Consider the following 19,117-nt stretch of genomic DNA (forward strand, 5'->3'; position numbering starts at 1 on the left):
GCAAAGCACAAAATGTTCCAGAACAAAATGTAAATGTTATTTCTATGCCAAAAGTTGAATAATATGGCTACTTTGGAAAGCTAAATTCTGCATATCTTTTGTTAGTAGGGCTGAGAATCTACTTTGTGGGGGTTTTTCACTTGCCTCACCTCTAAAAAGATCTCGCAACGCAAAGATCAGTTTTAACTGATATTGTCTGCTGCAAACTTTCTTTGTCTCTTTTTAAAATCCAGTTGGTGTCATTGCTATTCATTTAGATGAGTTACTGTTGAAATGGCTTAAATTGCACTCTGTGGGTGGCCTTGTAATATCTTTGCTCTGCCTTTTTATACCCACTTTAAGTGAATTCATTTTCTCTACACTTTGGTTGTGTCTGATGGTCCAAAAACCCTTCCCTATCAAACTGCTCACTTCTTATGCAGCCAGTTCCTGTGAGGAGACAGGATAGAAACAAGGAACTGGAAAACTGACTTTGCACCTCAACAAAATCTGTGGGATTTTTTTTTCTTAGTGAAAATTGAGCTCTTGGGTGAGCTTGTTCAATATCTGGAAGACCTTCAGAGTAGATTTCCTGAATAATTTCAGATTTCTCCACTTTAGCTAGAGTTCAATGGATGCCTGTGGACTGCTAGTCATCCTCTAATAACTGAATATTATTTTGTGTTACCGCACAGTGTGAGGTAGAGGGCAAAGTTAGTGGATGTACATGCTATTGGTTAATTAGTCTAAGATCTAGATAACTTTTTTCTCAAAGATCTTTCCCTGATACTTAATCCAAAGTTGAAAAAAGATAGCAATTGCTAGGGAAGCTTCTACCACACAAGAACATTCAACTTTATGTTGAATTGCATACTCACAGATAGGCAAATAGTTATCAGCTAGTATGGTGGTAGCTGTGACTGTGGGCAACGATGCTTCCGGACTCTGTTTTTTCATCATATGGAAGTTCTCATTCCATTATTTTCCTTGTAGACCATTTTGAATTCATTCCTGTAAACAGTTTGAATTCATTTCATAATTGGAAAAATGGAGATTTGCCAGTCGTCACAGATGACATTACCAGGCTTTGTGTCCACAAGAAAATTTGTAGTCGTCTTCTGATGCTTCTAAGCCTGCTACTAAAATAAACTCCTTAAGATGAGGTAACAATTTACTTTCTTAGAAAATGGAAGTTCCACAGGTTGTGTTATGGCCAAGCCAAATGCTGATTAAAAGGTTGAAATTAAGCATTGAATTGTGGAGCTGCTCCTAGTTTGAGTGGAGATTATGGAGAGACATGCGAGCACTGTCTAGACAGAAAAGAATTGTTTAATTGCGCCTCTATTTGGGTGCTCAGAAATGACAAGTAAGTTCTTCCATGAAATGAGGAAAAATTATAGCATTAAAAATGGTTGTAACCAATATGAGAGGTACATGTAAGCCTTCATATGAGATAAGCATTAATACAGAACTGGTTGCAGATGCTCAGTTTCAGTTGATTCATACTTGTATGTTGTACAATGTACCACTTTCAGTCTAACTGACTAACTTCTGCATAACTTAGTTTGCACTATAGAGTTCACTTAGTGATATCTATTGGCAAATAAGACAAGGAATTGGATCCAAGTCTGGGTTTCTTTATTTTAAATGCATTAGTGATTGTTCTGTAAAATTACATTAACTCTCTGGAAAGTCTGCAGAAATCTCATTTCAAATTAAAAAAGACTTATTGAGTAAAATTTGTAACTTAGTCTCTCAGTACTCCAGTCAGTGGGCACATTTTTTAATGTGAAATTAATTTTAATTGCAATTTCATAGCAATTCCAGATAAATTATCTTTTTAGCATGCATATGATTTTGGTAAAATGATGTTAATGTATAAATTTCGTCAGGGACAAAATTGAAGGTCATGATAAGCAAAGCAAAAGGAGATTTTGATAGAAGCTACAAAAAGCAACAAGTCCTTTGCTGAGTACGTATTTGCTGGTTATTACTTTAACTGGATTTTTTGTACTTGAGAGTCTTCAACAGTCTGTCTGTAGAAAATTAGGTTATCTGTGTTTTCATATTTCCAGGATTTTTCTGAAGCCAAAGCAACTAAAACTCATAATCTTGAAGCTCCATTTAGACCATAACTCTTATGCAAGATCTGAGATTTGTGGCAAAATTTGGAACCATGGAACACAAAAAGACTGGAAGCTCACTCTAGTCTGATAATTTTTTAAATATTTTACAATACTATTTCTTGCAAAGCTGTACTGGCTAGGACTGGGATGCAGCCTCCAGACAAAATATCAGAAAATGAAGCACACAAGCTACTACCTCTTTTTGCTCTGATGGCTTTAGTTTAAGATTTTTGCCAATGGAAACAGTTTACAAACTCCAGTAGTGAATACAGCACTATATTACTAAATAAAATTTTAATTAGAAGATCCTTTAGCTCTAAAGAAGGTGACTTTACTGTTGTAGACACTGCACTCTAAGTGACTTGCATGTTCTCAGAAGAAACATTATAAAGCTGACGTAGCATTTAAGACATTCTACAAGGGATCAACTTGGTAAACATAAAATTCTGCTTTACTTAGGGTTCAACAATGTGTGTTACAGGTAGTTACTTACTACTTGATCTTTGATTTCAGAAATAGAAGGAAGATTAAAGAAAGAAACATTTGAAACCCAGTGGCATCCTGGGATGTATTAGAAGGGGTGTGAGCAGTAGGTCAAGAGAGGTTCTTCTCCCCTGCTACTCTGACCTCATGAGACCACATCTGAAGTATTGTTTCCAGTTCTGGGACCCTCATTTCAAGAAGGACAGGGAGCTGCTGGAGAGAGTTCAACGCATGGCCACCAAGATGATGGAGTGGAGCACCTTCCTTATGATGAAAGACTGAGGGAGCTGGGGCTGTTTAGCTTGGAGGAGAAAAGACTGAGGGGAGATCTCATTAATGTTTACAAATATGTAAAGGGTAGATGTCAGGAAAATGGAGCCAGACTCTTCTTAATGATGTCCAATGATAGCACAAGGGGCAATGGGTACAAGCTGGAACACAAGAGGTGCCAAAGAAACACAAGGAAGAATTTCTTCACTGTGAGGGTGATGGAGCACTGGAACAGGCTGCCCAAATGGGTTGTGGAGTCTCCTTCTCTGGAGACATTCAAACCTCACCTGGACAAGTTCCTCTGTGACCTACTCTAGGTGACTGTGCTCTGGCAGGGGGTTTGAACAAGATGATCTTTTGAGGTCCCTTCCATCCCTTAAGATTCTGTGATTCTATGAAACTGAGAGAGCAATATAGCATATTGGATCAGAATAAAATGATTTAAAAGTATTCCCAGATGAATGAGCCTAGTACTTAGGGCAAATAAACAACACTTATAAACATGTAAAAGAAATTTCATGCGTAATATGTCACTGTATTCAGAAGCATTTGTATTAAAACTTATGAATTTAGATCTCTGGAAAGATAACAAGTTACATAAAGTTGACAAAATGGCTAGAAATGTAGTGGCCAATTGCCAGATAATAAGCACTATAATAATAGAATTCTAAAGTTTAAAATTAATGTTTATTTAATCAGAACTGTGTTACAGAAAATCTGTGTAACTGTTGTATATTTACTCTTTCATCAATGAGAATCTGTTGCAATTGATGTACATACTGGGTGGGTAGTTGTATTTTTCTCCATGTGGTTTGTTTTTATAACCAGTTCATACTTTGAGTCTTTAGTTACTGAATGAAACTTAGTACAGATCCTACAGTCAAATCAGTAGTTTTAGTTCCTGTAGCTTTAAGGCAATGCAGCATAAACACTGTTTTGATTTGATGTTCCTGAATTCTTTGAAGAGAGCAGTACTCTAGCTCCATGCTGGCCAAATGACAATGGATTTCCTCTTGCTCTTTTTTTTGTTCTGTGGAGTAACATTATTTAAAACACAAAAGGTTCAGTTGCATTTAGGTCAGTTATTAAGATATTGTTGGTCATTTCCTTTGACAGAACATTTCTATTGTGTTATACCAATGTCATTAGGAGGAAAGGTTATTCCCACTTGTCTAGCTGATATCAATACATACTGGCATATTACATCCTCTGGCTTTCTGGAAATGCTTTATTTGAGCAACAGCTTGGGAACAGGAAATTTAAGATTATAGACAGTCTGGTTTCAGACTGCATGATACAAAATGTGTTTCCTAGAAGACGCTGTCTACCTAACAAATTTTTTGTAGTATTTTGTGGAATCAGCTTAAATTGATTCAAGTTGGGAATAAAGTTTTACCAGCTGTAGATGACAGACAAGGTAGAACAAGGCTTTCAGTCACTCCAGTATGTATTTGGGAAACCACGGTAGTATCTCATTCATCAGTTATCTGGAATGTGGTTTACCTTTTAAGATATTCTTACTGTCTAGTACGAAAAAAACCCCAACAGAGTACTTAAAGCCATGGTCAAACATGAAGTCTTTGACACTGTAGTGATGTCTAAAGGCAGATATTTGAGGACAGCATCTTAGCCATGCTGAGCAGTCCCTTCCCTTCTGCCAGAATCATAGTGAGCATAATAGGAGTATCAAGTTAATCCTGGAACTTTTTTGTTGAACTATTCATTCATCCATGTAAAACAAAGCAAACCATGATCAGCACTTATGTCCTGTTATGTCTCTTAAGATGAACCTGTCAGTCTTGGGTGAACCTGTAAATAACATAAACATAATTTTTTTTTTGCCAAATCTGTACTCTAGAGGTAAGTGTAACCCTAAGGGCTCCATTGCATAGGGCACACTCCAAGATTAATAGATTTTTTTCCTTTTTTATCCAAAGCAAGAACAATGTCTCTGTTTCTGGAGAATGAGAGCACCACCTTACAAAACATGAGTTGTTTCCCCCCAACTATTTTTGTGTAACAGGAATGTACGTTTTTAATCCTAATCAGAAGAATCAGTGACACTTAGACAGTTGATGCAGCACTGCCAGCCATAGTCATTCAAAAATCATGAATCATTCTGCTGAAAGTCATTACAGTGATCTAAAAGCCATATTTGTGAGATAGGAAGAGGATTGCACCTCTAGTTGTATTTCTTTTAGTTTTGCCTCTTCTTCTTTCAGGAAAAATAACTTGGTAAGATTTCAGATAAAATTGCCATAGTAAACATAACTGATTTTTTTTTTCTCAAAAAAGTTCAATATTTTCTTGGAAGCTGTAGATATTTTATGTCACTTTCACTGACAAATCAGACTTGTATGTTTTAAGTCATGACACTAAAAATGAGAAATTCATTTTGATAAGTCACAATATATATGACACCCTAGGAAAAAAAATGTCGTGGAAAGATAAATGCTTGAAGTATTAAGCCATCATACACATATACTGAATTCTATATAAAACTAATATATAGGCTATATCATGAACTGCTGTCATCTGAGATGCTAAAACTTATAAGCATTTTTAACAAAGTAGCCACATAGAGATTAGACTACAAGTAGATGTCATTGTAGAGCTGAAGTTATGGTGCCTGGTAATAACTGATGAGACTTTCTGTCTGCCCTTCCAGCATATCAGAAGATAAACACAAGTCATTAATTTCTTTTCAGGTCTAAACCTTTTCAAAATTTCACCTTGATAAGATCCTGTTTCAGTTTGAATTTTTTATAAATCTCTTCATAGAATAAAAAAATACCTGAGATTGGAAAGAGCTTTCAGAGATCATGCAGTCCAGCCCCTCTGCCTAGTCAGAGTCAGATAGAGGCAAGCTGCCCAGGAACTTGTCCAGTGGAGTTTTGAGTATCTCCAGGGACAGAGACTCAACAACCTCTATGTGCAACCTGTTCACTTGGATTTATTAGTTTTGTTGTTATACAAAATAGGAATATTTTATGGTTTTATCCAGCTTCATTAGTTTGCTTAGCCTAGGTTAAAAACCATAATTTTTAATGTATTTGATTACAAGTCAATCTTAAGGTAGCAACTTCAAACTACAGAAATATTTTCTGTCTTTTCATTGTGGAAATATCAAAGCATTTTTTCCTGCTGAAGAGGTAAAAAAGAGTTAACACTTTTTTGTCCTTGCCAAAGAATTTAAATTATGAATATAATTTGTTTATGAATTGTTTGCAACTTCCAGGACAAAAGGAACCATGCTATCTGTAATTACTTTGAATTCAGATACTGATACGTATTTCTGAGGGTACTATTTTATATCTTCACTTAGTTGTAAAATGCATACTTCTTTGCCAGTACAGTTAACTGTGCAATCCATGCAATTTAAAATCCTGTTGCAGCTAGTTTGTTTTCATATGTCTATGTGATATGGTAAAGATGGTTTGTAACACAGAAAACCTTCCTGAGTAAAACTTACTGTGCATGGAAGAGTGGCCTAAGACAATGTTAGCATAGTTAAACTGAGAGATTACGTTGCTACTGTACTACTGACACAATTATCTTCATTGTGTTAACATTTGTATTTAACTGTGTTTCTTGATATACAGTCAAGATGTAATAAAAACTTCTGCCAAGCACATTTAAAACATGTATGGATGACATTTGTGTTAAGGGGATGAGTCAGGGTAACTCTAGTGAACAGACAGTCAAGGTGAAGGTTAAGGCAACGGAAGAGAATCTGTTTGCTCTGTCACTGACAATGCTTTTTGCATTCTTTGAAAAACTGAGTGGATTGACTGCTCTTTGAATCGGATACTATGAGTGTTGTACTTACCTGTTGCCTGTGTTACATATCAGTTCTAATTTTTTTAGTTCAATCTTTTCAGGTTCTCAGGTGCAGCAGTATAATTTTAGGGAAGAAAAGAACGGGAATTTCAGCCTATGTATGCCTGCTAGTAGCCCTGTTATCAGTTTTCTGGTACATCCCTTTATGGACTCTTATTTGGTATTAAGGCTTGCTTTTGCTGTTTGACCCGGTTTTCTTCCAAAGCACGATACAATCTCTACATTTAATGTTATGATTCAGCTTCCAGATGCATATGGGCCTCTGGTATCAGTATGGAAAGGGGAGTGCTTGTCTTTCTATTGCTTTAAACAATTTTCATCTCTGTTCTTCTCTAATTCAACAGAATTTAGCTTCTTGGAATCCTTCAAACCCAGAATGCCTCCTGCTTGTTGTGAAAGAGCTTGTGCAGCAGTATCACCAATTTCAGTGCAGCCGATTACGTGAAAGCTCCCGTCTCATGTTTGAATATCAGACTTTACTTGAAGAGCCCCAGTATGGAGAAAACATGGAAATCTATGCTGGCAAAAAGAACAACTGGGTAAGCTATTAGGAATATTTCTGCTAAAAAGCTTTTAGTAGCTCTTTCATTTTAATAAATACAGCTCTTACCTTGGAAAACTAGAATTGTTTCTGTGGATCTCCGTGCTTTGTTTCCAATAGAGAGAACATCTATATGACTCCAGCTCACTTTCTATATTGCCTGTTTTGTTCATTGCTGTCATTTCACTGCCTTGATTGAACCAGATTTCCAAATGAGTAACTGATTTTCATATGATGTTAGTTCATCTGATTTATAGATGAAAGCTTTCAAAACTGTTAAAAAGTCTATGCAGTAATTTACAGGGCACAGTACAGTGTTACGTGGAGCTTTGACTTAGCTCTGAAGATTTGAGAGGCAGAAGGACAGTGTTGGTATGACACCCTGCCCAAGCAAATCAGCCTGCTTAGGGGTAGGATGTGGTTCACGTTATGGTTGAGTTAATTGGTAGCTGCAACTGCCTGTATCTCTCTGGCACTTGCCTAAGCCAAGTTATTTCAAGAACCTAAACTGGAGAGAATAAAAAAATGGCCAGACTAATTTTCTGCAGGACAAGAGGAGGTGAGATCGACTGGATAGGGTCATGACTTCATATGACAGTCAGACATGAAAGTGGCTTATCTGTTTCCTGAAGTTGTATCTTTTGCCTGGGAAATAAGCCATGTGGTGTAGAAACTATGCATACCATCTTAGCCTTCCAAAGTGAGGCTGTTGACATTGTGGATATTTTGGGCATTGTGGACATTTTGGTGAGTATGTGATTTGATTTATTAAGATTTTTTTTTAATTGATCTGTGCCACAGAGTAATCTATGCAGAAACCATTTTTTTTCTGCTGGTGATGTATTCATCACAGGAATCTTGGAGTATGATACATCAGGAAATATCTAATTGTGTTTTTGCTGAGTATGTCCACCTCTTGCTTTCAGCAACAGTTTACTCTGAAGAGATACTGACATTCAGAAGCAGTATCTTCTGAAATAGATGCAGTCTGAAAATCTATGAGAATTCAGCATTCCCATTATTAGGGCTTAGAATTCAGGTTTATATCACTTTAACCATCTTTGAGTTACAGGTGGTGCAAGAATGTTTACTTTAAATCTCACAGTACTTATATTCATCTGGTTTTCTTCTCTTAGTGAAGTCATCTACACTTTTTTATTTTAAGCCAAGTAAAATTTTCTTTATCAAACAATTTCAGATCTCTTTTTAATGTCTATAGATCAGAATATTTCGTTAAAATTGTTCTTAAATCTTAAATGTTATTCTCTATAGCTCATATCACTACTTGCCACATCTGTAAATATCATCCAACTCATTTACTGAAATGCAGAAAGCTTTCTGAACTATACTGAGATTTTATCATAATTTTTGTCACCTGCCAAAATTCTACCCAACATTGTAGGAAATTAGAGTATTTTCGTTTTCTTTCCTCCCCCTTCCCCTTCCCCTTTTCAGGAATTCATAGTAGGTCAGCAGACTTCTGAAGTAATCATCCATGAATGAACCTTGCACAATGTGATGACAGTAATCGTCTTAAGTGCATAAGTTAAAAACTTTGAAGAGGAGACCTGAATTCAGTAATTCAATGCCATGTCCCATAATGGAACAGATTCTTTTTTTTCCAGTATCTCCAATTTCCTGAAGGGATCTCCAAGATCTATGACAAATAGACAGGCTAGCTTAGTAGCTTCATGTTGACAGAGTACAAGTTGATACAGATGCCCATTAACTATCTAATCTCTCAGTGCTGTGGCCAGAAATTTATTCAATTCGACCTGATTCATGTGACCAGACACTGGAGTTGGGTAGGGGAGCACCATGGACAGGGACGGCTCCCTGCTCATCCAGAACATTTTTGGAAGCAATACTTTGCAAAATAATCTTCATTGAAGGGCATAAAAGATCTAGACAGCAAATCCTGATTTACTTCCACATCTTGGAGCAACTGATTTTTTTATTGTTCAGTGACTATCCCGGTTCATCTCTCTGGATTTTATGGCAACTGTTGTATGACATTTTTTGGAAGTTAAGACAAGAAGTGCAGCCTATAATACCAATTTCACCCAAAAAGTGAATGCCCTGACAATTGAGTCTTTATGTTGTATGTGCACAAGAAGTTGGTGATTTTTCTGCATACGTAAGTAACACAACATCAGAAAGCTGGCATCTGTCCTTACAAGCAGTGTCATCAGGAAAGGTTTCAGAGCCTGTTTTTAATATATGCAGACTTTCAATTGCATGGTGTTTCTATATGTAACTGCTTGGCCTCTATTGTTTGACTACTGGGACAAATTTTAAGACAAGTTCTCAGCTAAGTAGCAGTAGTGTGGATTACATCCTAACATCACACAAACCCTTTAGGCAAGTGATACAACTGGCAGGGTACCATTGGAAAGCTTTTGATTACATTCAGGATCTTGGTTTTTCTTGTTTAGTGACTGAAAAAAAAAACCCCAAATTGTCTCTTTTTCCTGCCTGATATATAGACTAGTAATCAAATTGACATTGATATTAGCATTGCATATTTGTGGTGATTTAGCCTTGGCTGAGTACCAGATGTCCAACGAGTCGTTCTGTTACTCCCCCTCCTAAACTGGACAGAGGAGATAGAAATATAACAAGAGATTTGTGAGTTGGGATAAGGACAGGGAGATCACTCAGCAATTAGTGTCACAGGCAAAACAGACTCGAGGAAAGAAGGGTTTCATTTATTAACGAGCCATCAGAAAAGATAAGAAATAAAACCAAATCTTAAAACACCTCCCCCCACCCCTCCCTCTTCCCAGGACTCGCCTTCTTTCCCCCCCAGCAGCAGAGGAGATGGAGGATGGGAGCTGTGGTCAGTTCATTACAGATGGATTTTGCTGCTGCTTCTTCTCAGGGGGAGGTCTCCTCACACTTCCCACTGCTACAGTGTGGGGTCCCTCCTACAGGAGACAATCCTCCATGAACTTCTCTAACATGGGTCCACCCACTCTAGTGTAGAGTCCTCCACCGGCTGCAAGTGAGTCTCTGCTCCCCTGTCGCCTCCATGGACTGCAGGGACACAGCTGCCTCACCATAGTCTTCACCACAGGTCACAGGGGAGTCTTTTTTCAGGGCCTAAGCACCCTCCTCCCTCTTCTTCTCCACTGACCTTGGTGTGTGCAGAGATGTTTTCACATTCTCACTCTGTTGCTGCTGCAGTTTAGCAACTGTGCAACAACTTCTTCCCCTTCTCCAATACGTTATTCACAGAGGTGTTCCCTCAGTCACTAATTGTCCAGGCCTGGGTAAGCTGCTGGGTCCATCTTAGAATTGACTGACGTTCCCCTGTCAGCTACAGGGGAAGCTTCTGGCAGCTCTTTGTTGAAAGAATCCACCCCTGTAGCGCTCCCCGCTACCAAAAAACCTGGCCCAGGCAAAACCACTACATTCTACCCCTCGCCTCTGTGATTCATGTATTTAAGTATTACCATAAAAGTCCACATTTATCACACAACTTTCATAATCTTCATTCACAATAACAAAAAGAATTCACCCAAAATGAAAATAACATCATCAAAACACTGAACAAAAGTGGACAATTTACATATAATCCAACCCTTGTCCCTTTACCACAATTAAAACAACCCAAAATTCTCCACAGTCATTCCATTCTAACACTGTTCAGTCCATGTTTTGCCCGATACTGCTCCCAATTACAATCCTTATCTCAGACTCCTAACAATCCTCCAGCCTCACGTTGGGCACCAAAAAGACCGCCACAGTATTGTACATCTGCTTAATACTACGTTATTTGTCTATATATGCTTAGTTGCTTGGGTTGACACCTTTGCTTAATTTAGGCATAAGATAATGGAAGAAATTCAGTTCTGCAGAGTTTTTTCCTTCTCTATTTCATTTCATGTCAGTACTGCAGAATATAATATGCATAGTAAACCATCACTTAAATTCCTGAGCTACCCTGCTTAGCAGCTTGCCATTCATTTTAGAAAGACAGTGTCCATTAACTTTGACCTCCAGTACTTTTGCAGAGAGGCTTGTGCATCAGCAAACTGGCTTCTTTCAGTGTTCTATTTACCCAGTTACTTTAAAAATCAATATACATAGCAATTGATGTGGTCCATAGTTACAGAGGTTTGTGGTCTGGTGGTATATGGCCAGTGATAACCTTCATGTTCTCTCTTACACTGAGCTCAAAGCAATTTATGGTTTAGCACAGCTAATTGAGAGGGGAGGCAAAAGTATTGACTATTTTGCAAAAGCAAATTGCAGATTTTTGGTACTAGCCTTGGTGACTTTGAGTGCTTTCCTTCTGAAAAGTTGTAGCCTTTGGCAAGCTGTCCTGATAGCTATGTGGAGTTCTTGTGATAACAACTACACGTAGTTAAGCAGTGGCCCAGAACATATCCTTCTGACATCTGTGTGTATTATAAATCCTTGAGTATTGAGGGGTCTGAGAACTGGCACAGGTTGCCCAGAGAGACTGTGGGATCTCCACCCTTAGCAATATTCAAATGCCATCCGAACATGGTCCCAGACAACCTCTTCACTGTTGAGATTCTCTACATCTCTTTTATTGGTCACTGCTGCATTTTCTAAAAAGAGTGCTTCTGTTATTTAAGACATATTACAGGCTTTTGCTTACCAGAAGGTAGAGCTGTATAAATCTAATGTAGTATTTACATTCACCCATTTGTGAGAATTGTAACATGCACATTCACCATAGCTGCATGTGCACTTTAAATCTGTGTATCGTAGACTTCGTGTTTAAAGTATTTTTCTTCTCTCTTTGTCTGACTATGCAAAACATTTAATATGTGAAAATGAAAATTAGGTACAGATAACTGTGTTCCAGAAATAGTGAAGCAGTTCATATGTGTTACTGTGGGAAAATGAATGCTACATATTCAAACAGCTTTGATTTGTCCCCCTGCCTGTTAAAATGAAGTATTCTGTTTTAAAAAGGGGTATGTCATAATGCAACTAAATAGTGTATGTATGCAAAAATAGAGCAGTGTTAAAACTGAAAAAGATTTTGCTACCTTGTCTCAAGATATCCTAATTTTTTTGTACTTAGCTGCATAAAATGTTAAACAATTTTTCTACTGCTAATTCAATATGACAAATACAGCTATAACTACTTCATTGAGTTTAAAAAATAGAGATTGACAAAATTAATATGGAGGAAATCAGACAGGCATTTGTTTTTTCAAAAAGAGCCAACTTCATTGCTTCATAACCAGGTGGACAAAGTCTGGTTTTAAGGAAGTGTATGAAACAGAAAGGAAATCCTTTCCATTTCCCTTGCATACACTTTATACATAAAAAAGCAATGTGTAGGGGACGTTTGGCAAATTGTCAGTAAACGGTTGTCTAGGTGTTAAGAGTCACATAATTCTGAAAACAAATTATAGAAAACCTTCAACTTCAATTCTTTCCTCTGTGTTTATTCAGAGGACAGTTTTGATATGTTCTCACCTTACTCAATGCAAATTTTCTTATGTATACCTGCAATATCTGAGGAGATGCTTCAGTTTTATTTGTATGCTCTTATAAATTTGTGTGATTTTTAGCTTTGCTTTCATAACATTTGCAGGTCTCGACGGACCTTTGTCCGGAAATGAGTACAGCCAAGCTACATCTATATTTAGGCCCTAACAAAGTATAGTCTGATTTTTGTCATGCACATTGCTATATTCTGACTACTTTTTGCTGTTGAGTTACTGTCAATGGTGTTTTTTGGTTTTTAAGATGTTTTCTCACATAACATCTGTGAAATCTGTAAATTCTTTTTTTCTCTCTTCAGTAATTAATTGGGACATTTTGTTTTAAATATTAACTCTTCCATTGAGTATGAGCTCTTGCACATTTTTTCTGATTAATATTTCATCCTCAGTACGTTCAGTTTTTGCTTCTCTTTTACATACTAGATCTCATTAGCATTACCTTTTTTCCACAGACTGGAGAATTCTCAGCTCGCTTCCTCTTGAAGTTGCCTGTAGATTTCAGCAATATTCCTACATACCTTCTCAAGGTAAAATTAATGTCAAAGTTGACAGTATTTGTGAGAATGTATGAATTATTGAAATGTTCTTAGTAAGTATTTTGATTTTCCTGCCCTCCTCCAAGTTTGAAAGTCCACTGTTTTTAAACCTGACTGGATTATGTTTTGGAAAGGTGACGTTAGACATACTCTTGTCTTGTGTTCCACTTTACCAGGTAGTAGCTACACACTTAGCACTCTAAAGAGCCTTGCAAGATTTGAGTTATTGTCGAAGGTGGCTTGCAATGGAGATGCACTCTGGGTTTTTAGACAATGTGATAAGGAGCAAACTCTTGACCATATCCAAGGTATTATCTGGAGGAATAAATTTAAATATTTCCAGAAGCTCTTATATGAGACCATGGAATTTCATGCTATGTAAGTGTTGGTTTTTTTAATGAACAGTCAATTGTACCAGTAGTCTTGATAGTAGAAGCAGAAGAGCAAACTAAAAATACCATTTCTTAACAGGGAGTGAAAGCAAATACTGATGACATGAATTATTATTTTCCTTCATTGTTCACAATGAACAATAATTTGACCAGGTATTTTAGAAACCAGAACTATAGAGTATTGAAGTGAGTTGGAAAAAAGTCTTTCTTTGCTAAAAGGAAAAGATAAACAACAGAATTTATGACAAACTAACAACATGGAATAATTTGAAATGAGTGGTTTTCACAGTGGGAGGACAGTCACTCCTTCAAGCAATTACTGGGGAAGCCCATCAAGGTCAATGTTATATTTAGAGAATACAGTGAGAGATCTGAGTTCTGTCTGTCTGTCATTACTGTCAGAATGAAATGCCAGAACTTCAAGGTTTGAGTCAGCTGATGTTATCAACACTCATCTTTCCTTTAAACTGCACGTCTGTCTCCTTACTCAGCTTTTTACTTTACAACATTTGGAAAGAAGAGCAGCTGCTTAAAATTGAGGAACTAATGTGTTGAGATTAAAATGTCAGTGTAAATCCCATTACCTCCTCTTCATCTTATTGTTAGAACTGTCTTCAACTATTGTTAGATCACAATTGCAAGTGTGAATCCTCACTGTTTCTCCAAATAAGATGTCTTGAGCTAAGAACCATGAAAATAAAGACAGGAACAACTGTGATTTGACTGAAATTTTTGGTTGTAGTCTGAGATCAGTATCCTGTGATCTCTTTACATTCTATAGACTGTTTTCTGTTTGAGTAATGAGCCACTCTTAACTTTCTCAAAAGCATCTAAACACTTTCAGTTTTTTCCCGTGTTTGTGGTTGCAGCTCTTCTCTGACATTTTCAGTCAGATGTAAGAGGGCTGGCCATGGCCTTTTGAGGAGGGATGGTTTTGAGAAGCAGGATGCAGCAAGAGCTCACCTGGACTGCAGAATAGCTATGATTTCCTTCTGGAAGAGTGTGTGGAAAAAAGGAGACTGAAGATGTCTTATGTGAACTGTCCTATCTGCTCATGCCAGAATTCCAAGTGACATATTTTCCAGGAGCAATTTTAAATTGGTCAAGAGTTTGAGAACAAGTGTCTACCCAGCTTCCTAAATAGCTTCAGTCACAGGGCTGTCTTATACCTCTGTTCAGCCTCTGGGGAAACTGCATGACTTGGAGGTTGGAAGGTGGTGTATGACTTTCATAAATAACTGTCATCATGTAGAAACCCTGTGACAGAAAGAGATTCTACCTTTATTTCTAAGGAGTAACATTTTAATACATGACAACATACTCCTCCTTACTGTAATTCACTATCGCGTTCCTTAAACATCTTCCACCTTCTCAAAACAAGGTTGACATCCTGTGGATAAATCATCAGTGCTCCACAACTGTTTGGATGGTCAATGTATTGAAGAAATCCTTAAACTTTCTTATGTAGACTTCTACTATGCAAACGGTTTAACTATCACCTGGTAGAAAGAGGATATGTAGTCTGAATGAGTAGCCAGAGGAGAAGAAATATTGGTTTATTGCAGTAGTGTTTGTTGAGGGCAGAAGAATGGTTTGACTCGTGCTGCAGCACGGACTGTGGCAGTGCACTCTGTAGTAGGCATGGATCTTTTACCTCTGCTGCCTTTATTTAGCTTATTGTATTCTGACATTTACAGCTATATAGATGTCATTTCGTATGTCAACATTATAAAGGCAGTAAGAATTGGAGCTGCTCCGTTGTGCCAGAAATAATTGTTCTCTGACTACTCCAAATTTATAAAGCTATTTAAAAAAAAAAAAACTTTTTAGCTGTCCATGTCTTTCTTATTTCTTTACTGAGGGTGATGAGAATTATGATATAAATAGATCTTTGATTTCATGCAATAAAATAGGAGTTTATTTTTCCATCATCTCTGCCAGTTATTTTAGCTTCAGTGCTACCTTCTGGATGATGGTGTGTGATCTGATACATGATCTATTGATACAGTGCAAATAATTGTTAATATATTACTCTGAAAGGTGGAAGAACAGTCAGTAATTGAAGGCTCATAGTGTATTAATAACTTAATATTTAGCTGAAGAATTTAATGTATTTGAATTCCGTTCTAGTCTGTAGTCAGCCATAGAATGTGAAGTAGGTTCTCTGTAATTATTTGCAAAGTTCAAACCTGTGTTCCACTTTCTGGCATCTTTTTTGGCGTTCAGTTAGTGCTACTTGTATTACAATCCGATGAAATATTTGAAGACCGTTATTTTAGCCTCCTTGTACCCCAATGACTTGTAATGCTCTTCTGACATTTTGATTGATGTTAGAAGGTAATAACGCTAGAAGTGTGACTGTAAAACATTGGATAGCAAGCCAGAATTCAAGTTTGAGAATGTAAGCTGTGAGAACAGTCTGCAATGTTACGAAATCTTTGAAGTTGTTAAGAATGCACTCTGTAAGACCTTCTTCTGTTCAAATTTGTGCTTATGGTGATGAGACTATTCTCCATTCTTTACAAAGAATGAAAATATAAAGCCACAGCATAATTTGGGTTGTTGTGAACTAGAGGGAGATTTACCAAGTCTTTCGAAAAGGTGTTTACTGCACTAGTTCAGTTTGAACTAGTTTGAAGAAGATCAGTTTGTGTGTGTGTGTTTGTTTTAAGGAAAATAGGAGAGTGTGGGAAGAAGAGCAAGAATAATTAAAAGAACACACTGTCTCTTCCTTGGAATCCTGAAATTCTAGTAAAAATTTTTTTGTTATTATTTACCTGGAAACATCATAACTTATATAATTACTGCAGCAAATCTTTTTGTAAGTTTTCTTGGCATATTCCTTCACTTTTAAAGAAAAACTATCATTCTTCATTTTACAAGCTAAAGAACTGTTTAAAAAGAAATGTTAATTTATAGTGAAAAAGCACATTTAGGAAATGACACCTTTTCATTATTTTTTTCCTTTACAAAGTGATACTTTTAGAACAGAGGTTTTGAATTGAATGTGGACTGTTGTAGCCACTTCTACATTGTTTTTGTATGCAAAACCATTTGACATAAATGAAAACTTAAAATGTTGAAACAACTACAGAATCAGACTGACGTTTGACTCAAACTACTACAAGGTTCATTATTGATAAGTCTTTCATTAAAGTTCTCTGATTTGACAAGAATGTGGTTTTGGCTCAGGATAATCCTTACATCTTTATTTTATAATTTACCTCTCTTTTTTGAGTTTGTAATCAGCACATTCATTTTGGCTTAAATTCTTTTCTATTCATTGCAACACTTAATTTTTGGCACAATATTTTGTAAGTGGAAAAATTCACTTTACATACTGGTTTTGAGAGCCAGTCTCTTGTTCACATTTGTATTTCTTTACAGCAACCATGTATGCCACAGTAATAATGAAGGTAATGGGCTTATCATCTGAACTATCTTATCCAAATTTTGTTTCAGTCTCTGTAGTTTTGATCAGCTACAGGGACATGTGTTATCATAATAATAATTCATTAAATATCTTCCTCTCAGTAATTCACAAATTATACTGGATTATGTGACTGTGGTATGATTGCACAGTATGAGTAAACTTCAGAGTATGTTGTCAGTGATGCTGTTGGAAACAAGACATTCAGGTAGTTTTGGGGTTTTTTTTAATTTCTGTATGTTTTGGGGGTGTTGGTTAAATAACATGTGCCCTGATTACCATCACCTTCTTGTATATAATTTTAAAGTATTCATTTCCTATTCTTATATACCTGCTTGTTGTGCCCCACTATTATCTGGACCAATTTAGCTATGAAGTTGTGACCATCAGCCTTCTAACAATTTCTTACTATTCAAATGTAAAGGAAATATGCAAAGCAGACCTACCTTTATTTTGTAGACTAAAGAAATCTCTAAATCCTTTTTTTCTGAAGAGCTTTTTGTGATGACCAATGTATTTAGTGCACATCTTTCAAAACTGAAACAACAGACGTTGTCTAGACACATTGCCAGAGGCCAAACAGTTGTGCATAAGACTGTCAGTGGAAAAGGTTTATCCTCAAGTTCAAATTGAAAGATAAGAACATATTTGTGTTTTTCCTACTGTGATTTCATCACTTGAAAATCTGTTAAAAGACTTCAGTGCAACTTCTGTTTACAATGTAGACCAAATTCCAGGCACTGTGAAAAGACTGCAATACTTGTGTATGTTTGAGTAATCAACTGTAGTAGAGAACAAACATAAGTATAATGTGCAGGGTCAAATGAGATTTTTTTTTTTCCCCTGTGCTGTTTTCTTTACTGTTGTGATTTAGCAGTTTAATTTATTTGATGGCATTTAAGGATTGTGTTAAATTGCTGCAAATACCAAAACACAAATACACGTATATAAGTAGTACTTCTGCTGTTTAAGTTAAAAATTTGAGGTAAATATTCTGAAATAGTTTAGCCTTTAAACTTTTTTATTTTGTTAGTAGCTGCCTAACTAAAACCTGAGGCATAGCGTCTTAAGGTCATAAAGTCAAGGGCAAGAACGAATTAAGTGTCCAGATTTTACTTGATCTTTTCATGTAAGACTTTTATAGTATGCTGGGCAGCTGCTTCTCAGGAGAACATAAATCAGTTTGCAGTACATACTATTATACAATCTTCCCGTAATGTATTTATGTCTTCTTTTTTGGGTATAATGATGAACCTGTACCTCATTCTGTTACATGTCCAAAGAGAGGCAGTAAAACTGGTGAAAGATCTAGAACACAAGTCTTTGGGAGCGTCTGAAGGAACTGGGGATGTTTAGCCTGAGAAAAGGAGGCAGAAGGGAGACCTTATTGCTCTCTGCAGCTACCTGAAAGGAATTGGTAGCAAGGTAAGGGTTAGTGTCTTCTCCCAAGTAATAAGTGATAGGAGAAGAGGAAGTAGCCTCAAGTTGTGCCAGGTAGCTTTAGATTGGATATTAGGAAGAACTTTTTCACTGAGAGGGTTGTTAAGCACTGGCACAGGCTGCCCAGGGAGGTGGTGGTCTCACTATACCTGGAGATATGTAAAAGATGCATAGATGAGGTGCTGAGGGACGTGTTTTAGACATGGGCTTAACAGTGTTAGGGCTGAAACAACTCTGTGATTCTATGATCATATGAAACTTGTCATGTCTGTAATGCCATCTGTAATTTTACCTCTTTTACAAATAGAAAAACTGTTATTTTTTAAGACAAGTAGGTAATCCTGAAATAATGTGTAGTTCTCAAAATTCGCAATATTTTGGCCATGCTTTCCATAGAGCTCTTTTAAGATAATACATAGATCGCTATTAATCTTATACTGCTTAGGAATTTGTGACAGTCAGATAAAGTTAACTTCCTGAATTGTATTCCATATCTTGAGATGTAGGTACTCATTCGGAGCAAATAGTTTAGATTTTAAAAATAGATGTCGGTGTGATATTAGCTAGATTGCTTACTGTACCAGCACT

General features: G+C 36.7%; 1 protein-coding gene across 3 annotated transcripts in view; it reads left to right on the forward strand.

Annotated features, from left to right (window-relative positions):
* BABAM2 (BRISC and BRCA1 A complex member 2) overlaps nt 1–19,117 on the forward strand; it is a 167,887-nt gene that overhangs the window by 43,599 nt on the left and 105,171 nt on the right. For all 3 annotated transcript variants that reach the window (XM_061991288.1, XM_061991286.1, XM_061991287.1), the window contains 2 exons: nt 7,043–7,237; nt 13,184–13,258. In XM_061991288.1, coding sequence (XP_061847272.1) covers nt 7,043–7,237; nt 13,184–13,258 — 270 coding nt within the window. The remainder of the gene's footprint in view (nt 1–7,042; nt 7,238–13,183; nt 13,259–19,117) is intronic.

This window comes from Colius striatus, chromosome 2 (assembly GCF_028858725.1).
Source record: "Colius striatus isolate bColStr4 chromosome 2, bColStr4.1.hap1, whole genome shotgun sequence".
Lineage (NCBI taxonomy): Eukaryota > Metazoa > Chordata > Aves > Coliiformes > Coliidae > Colius > Colius striatus.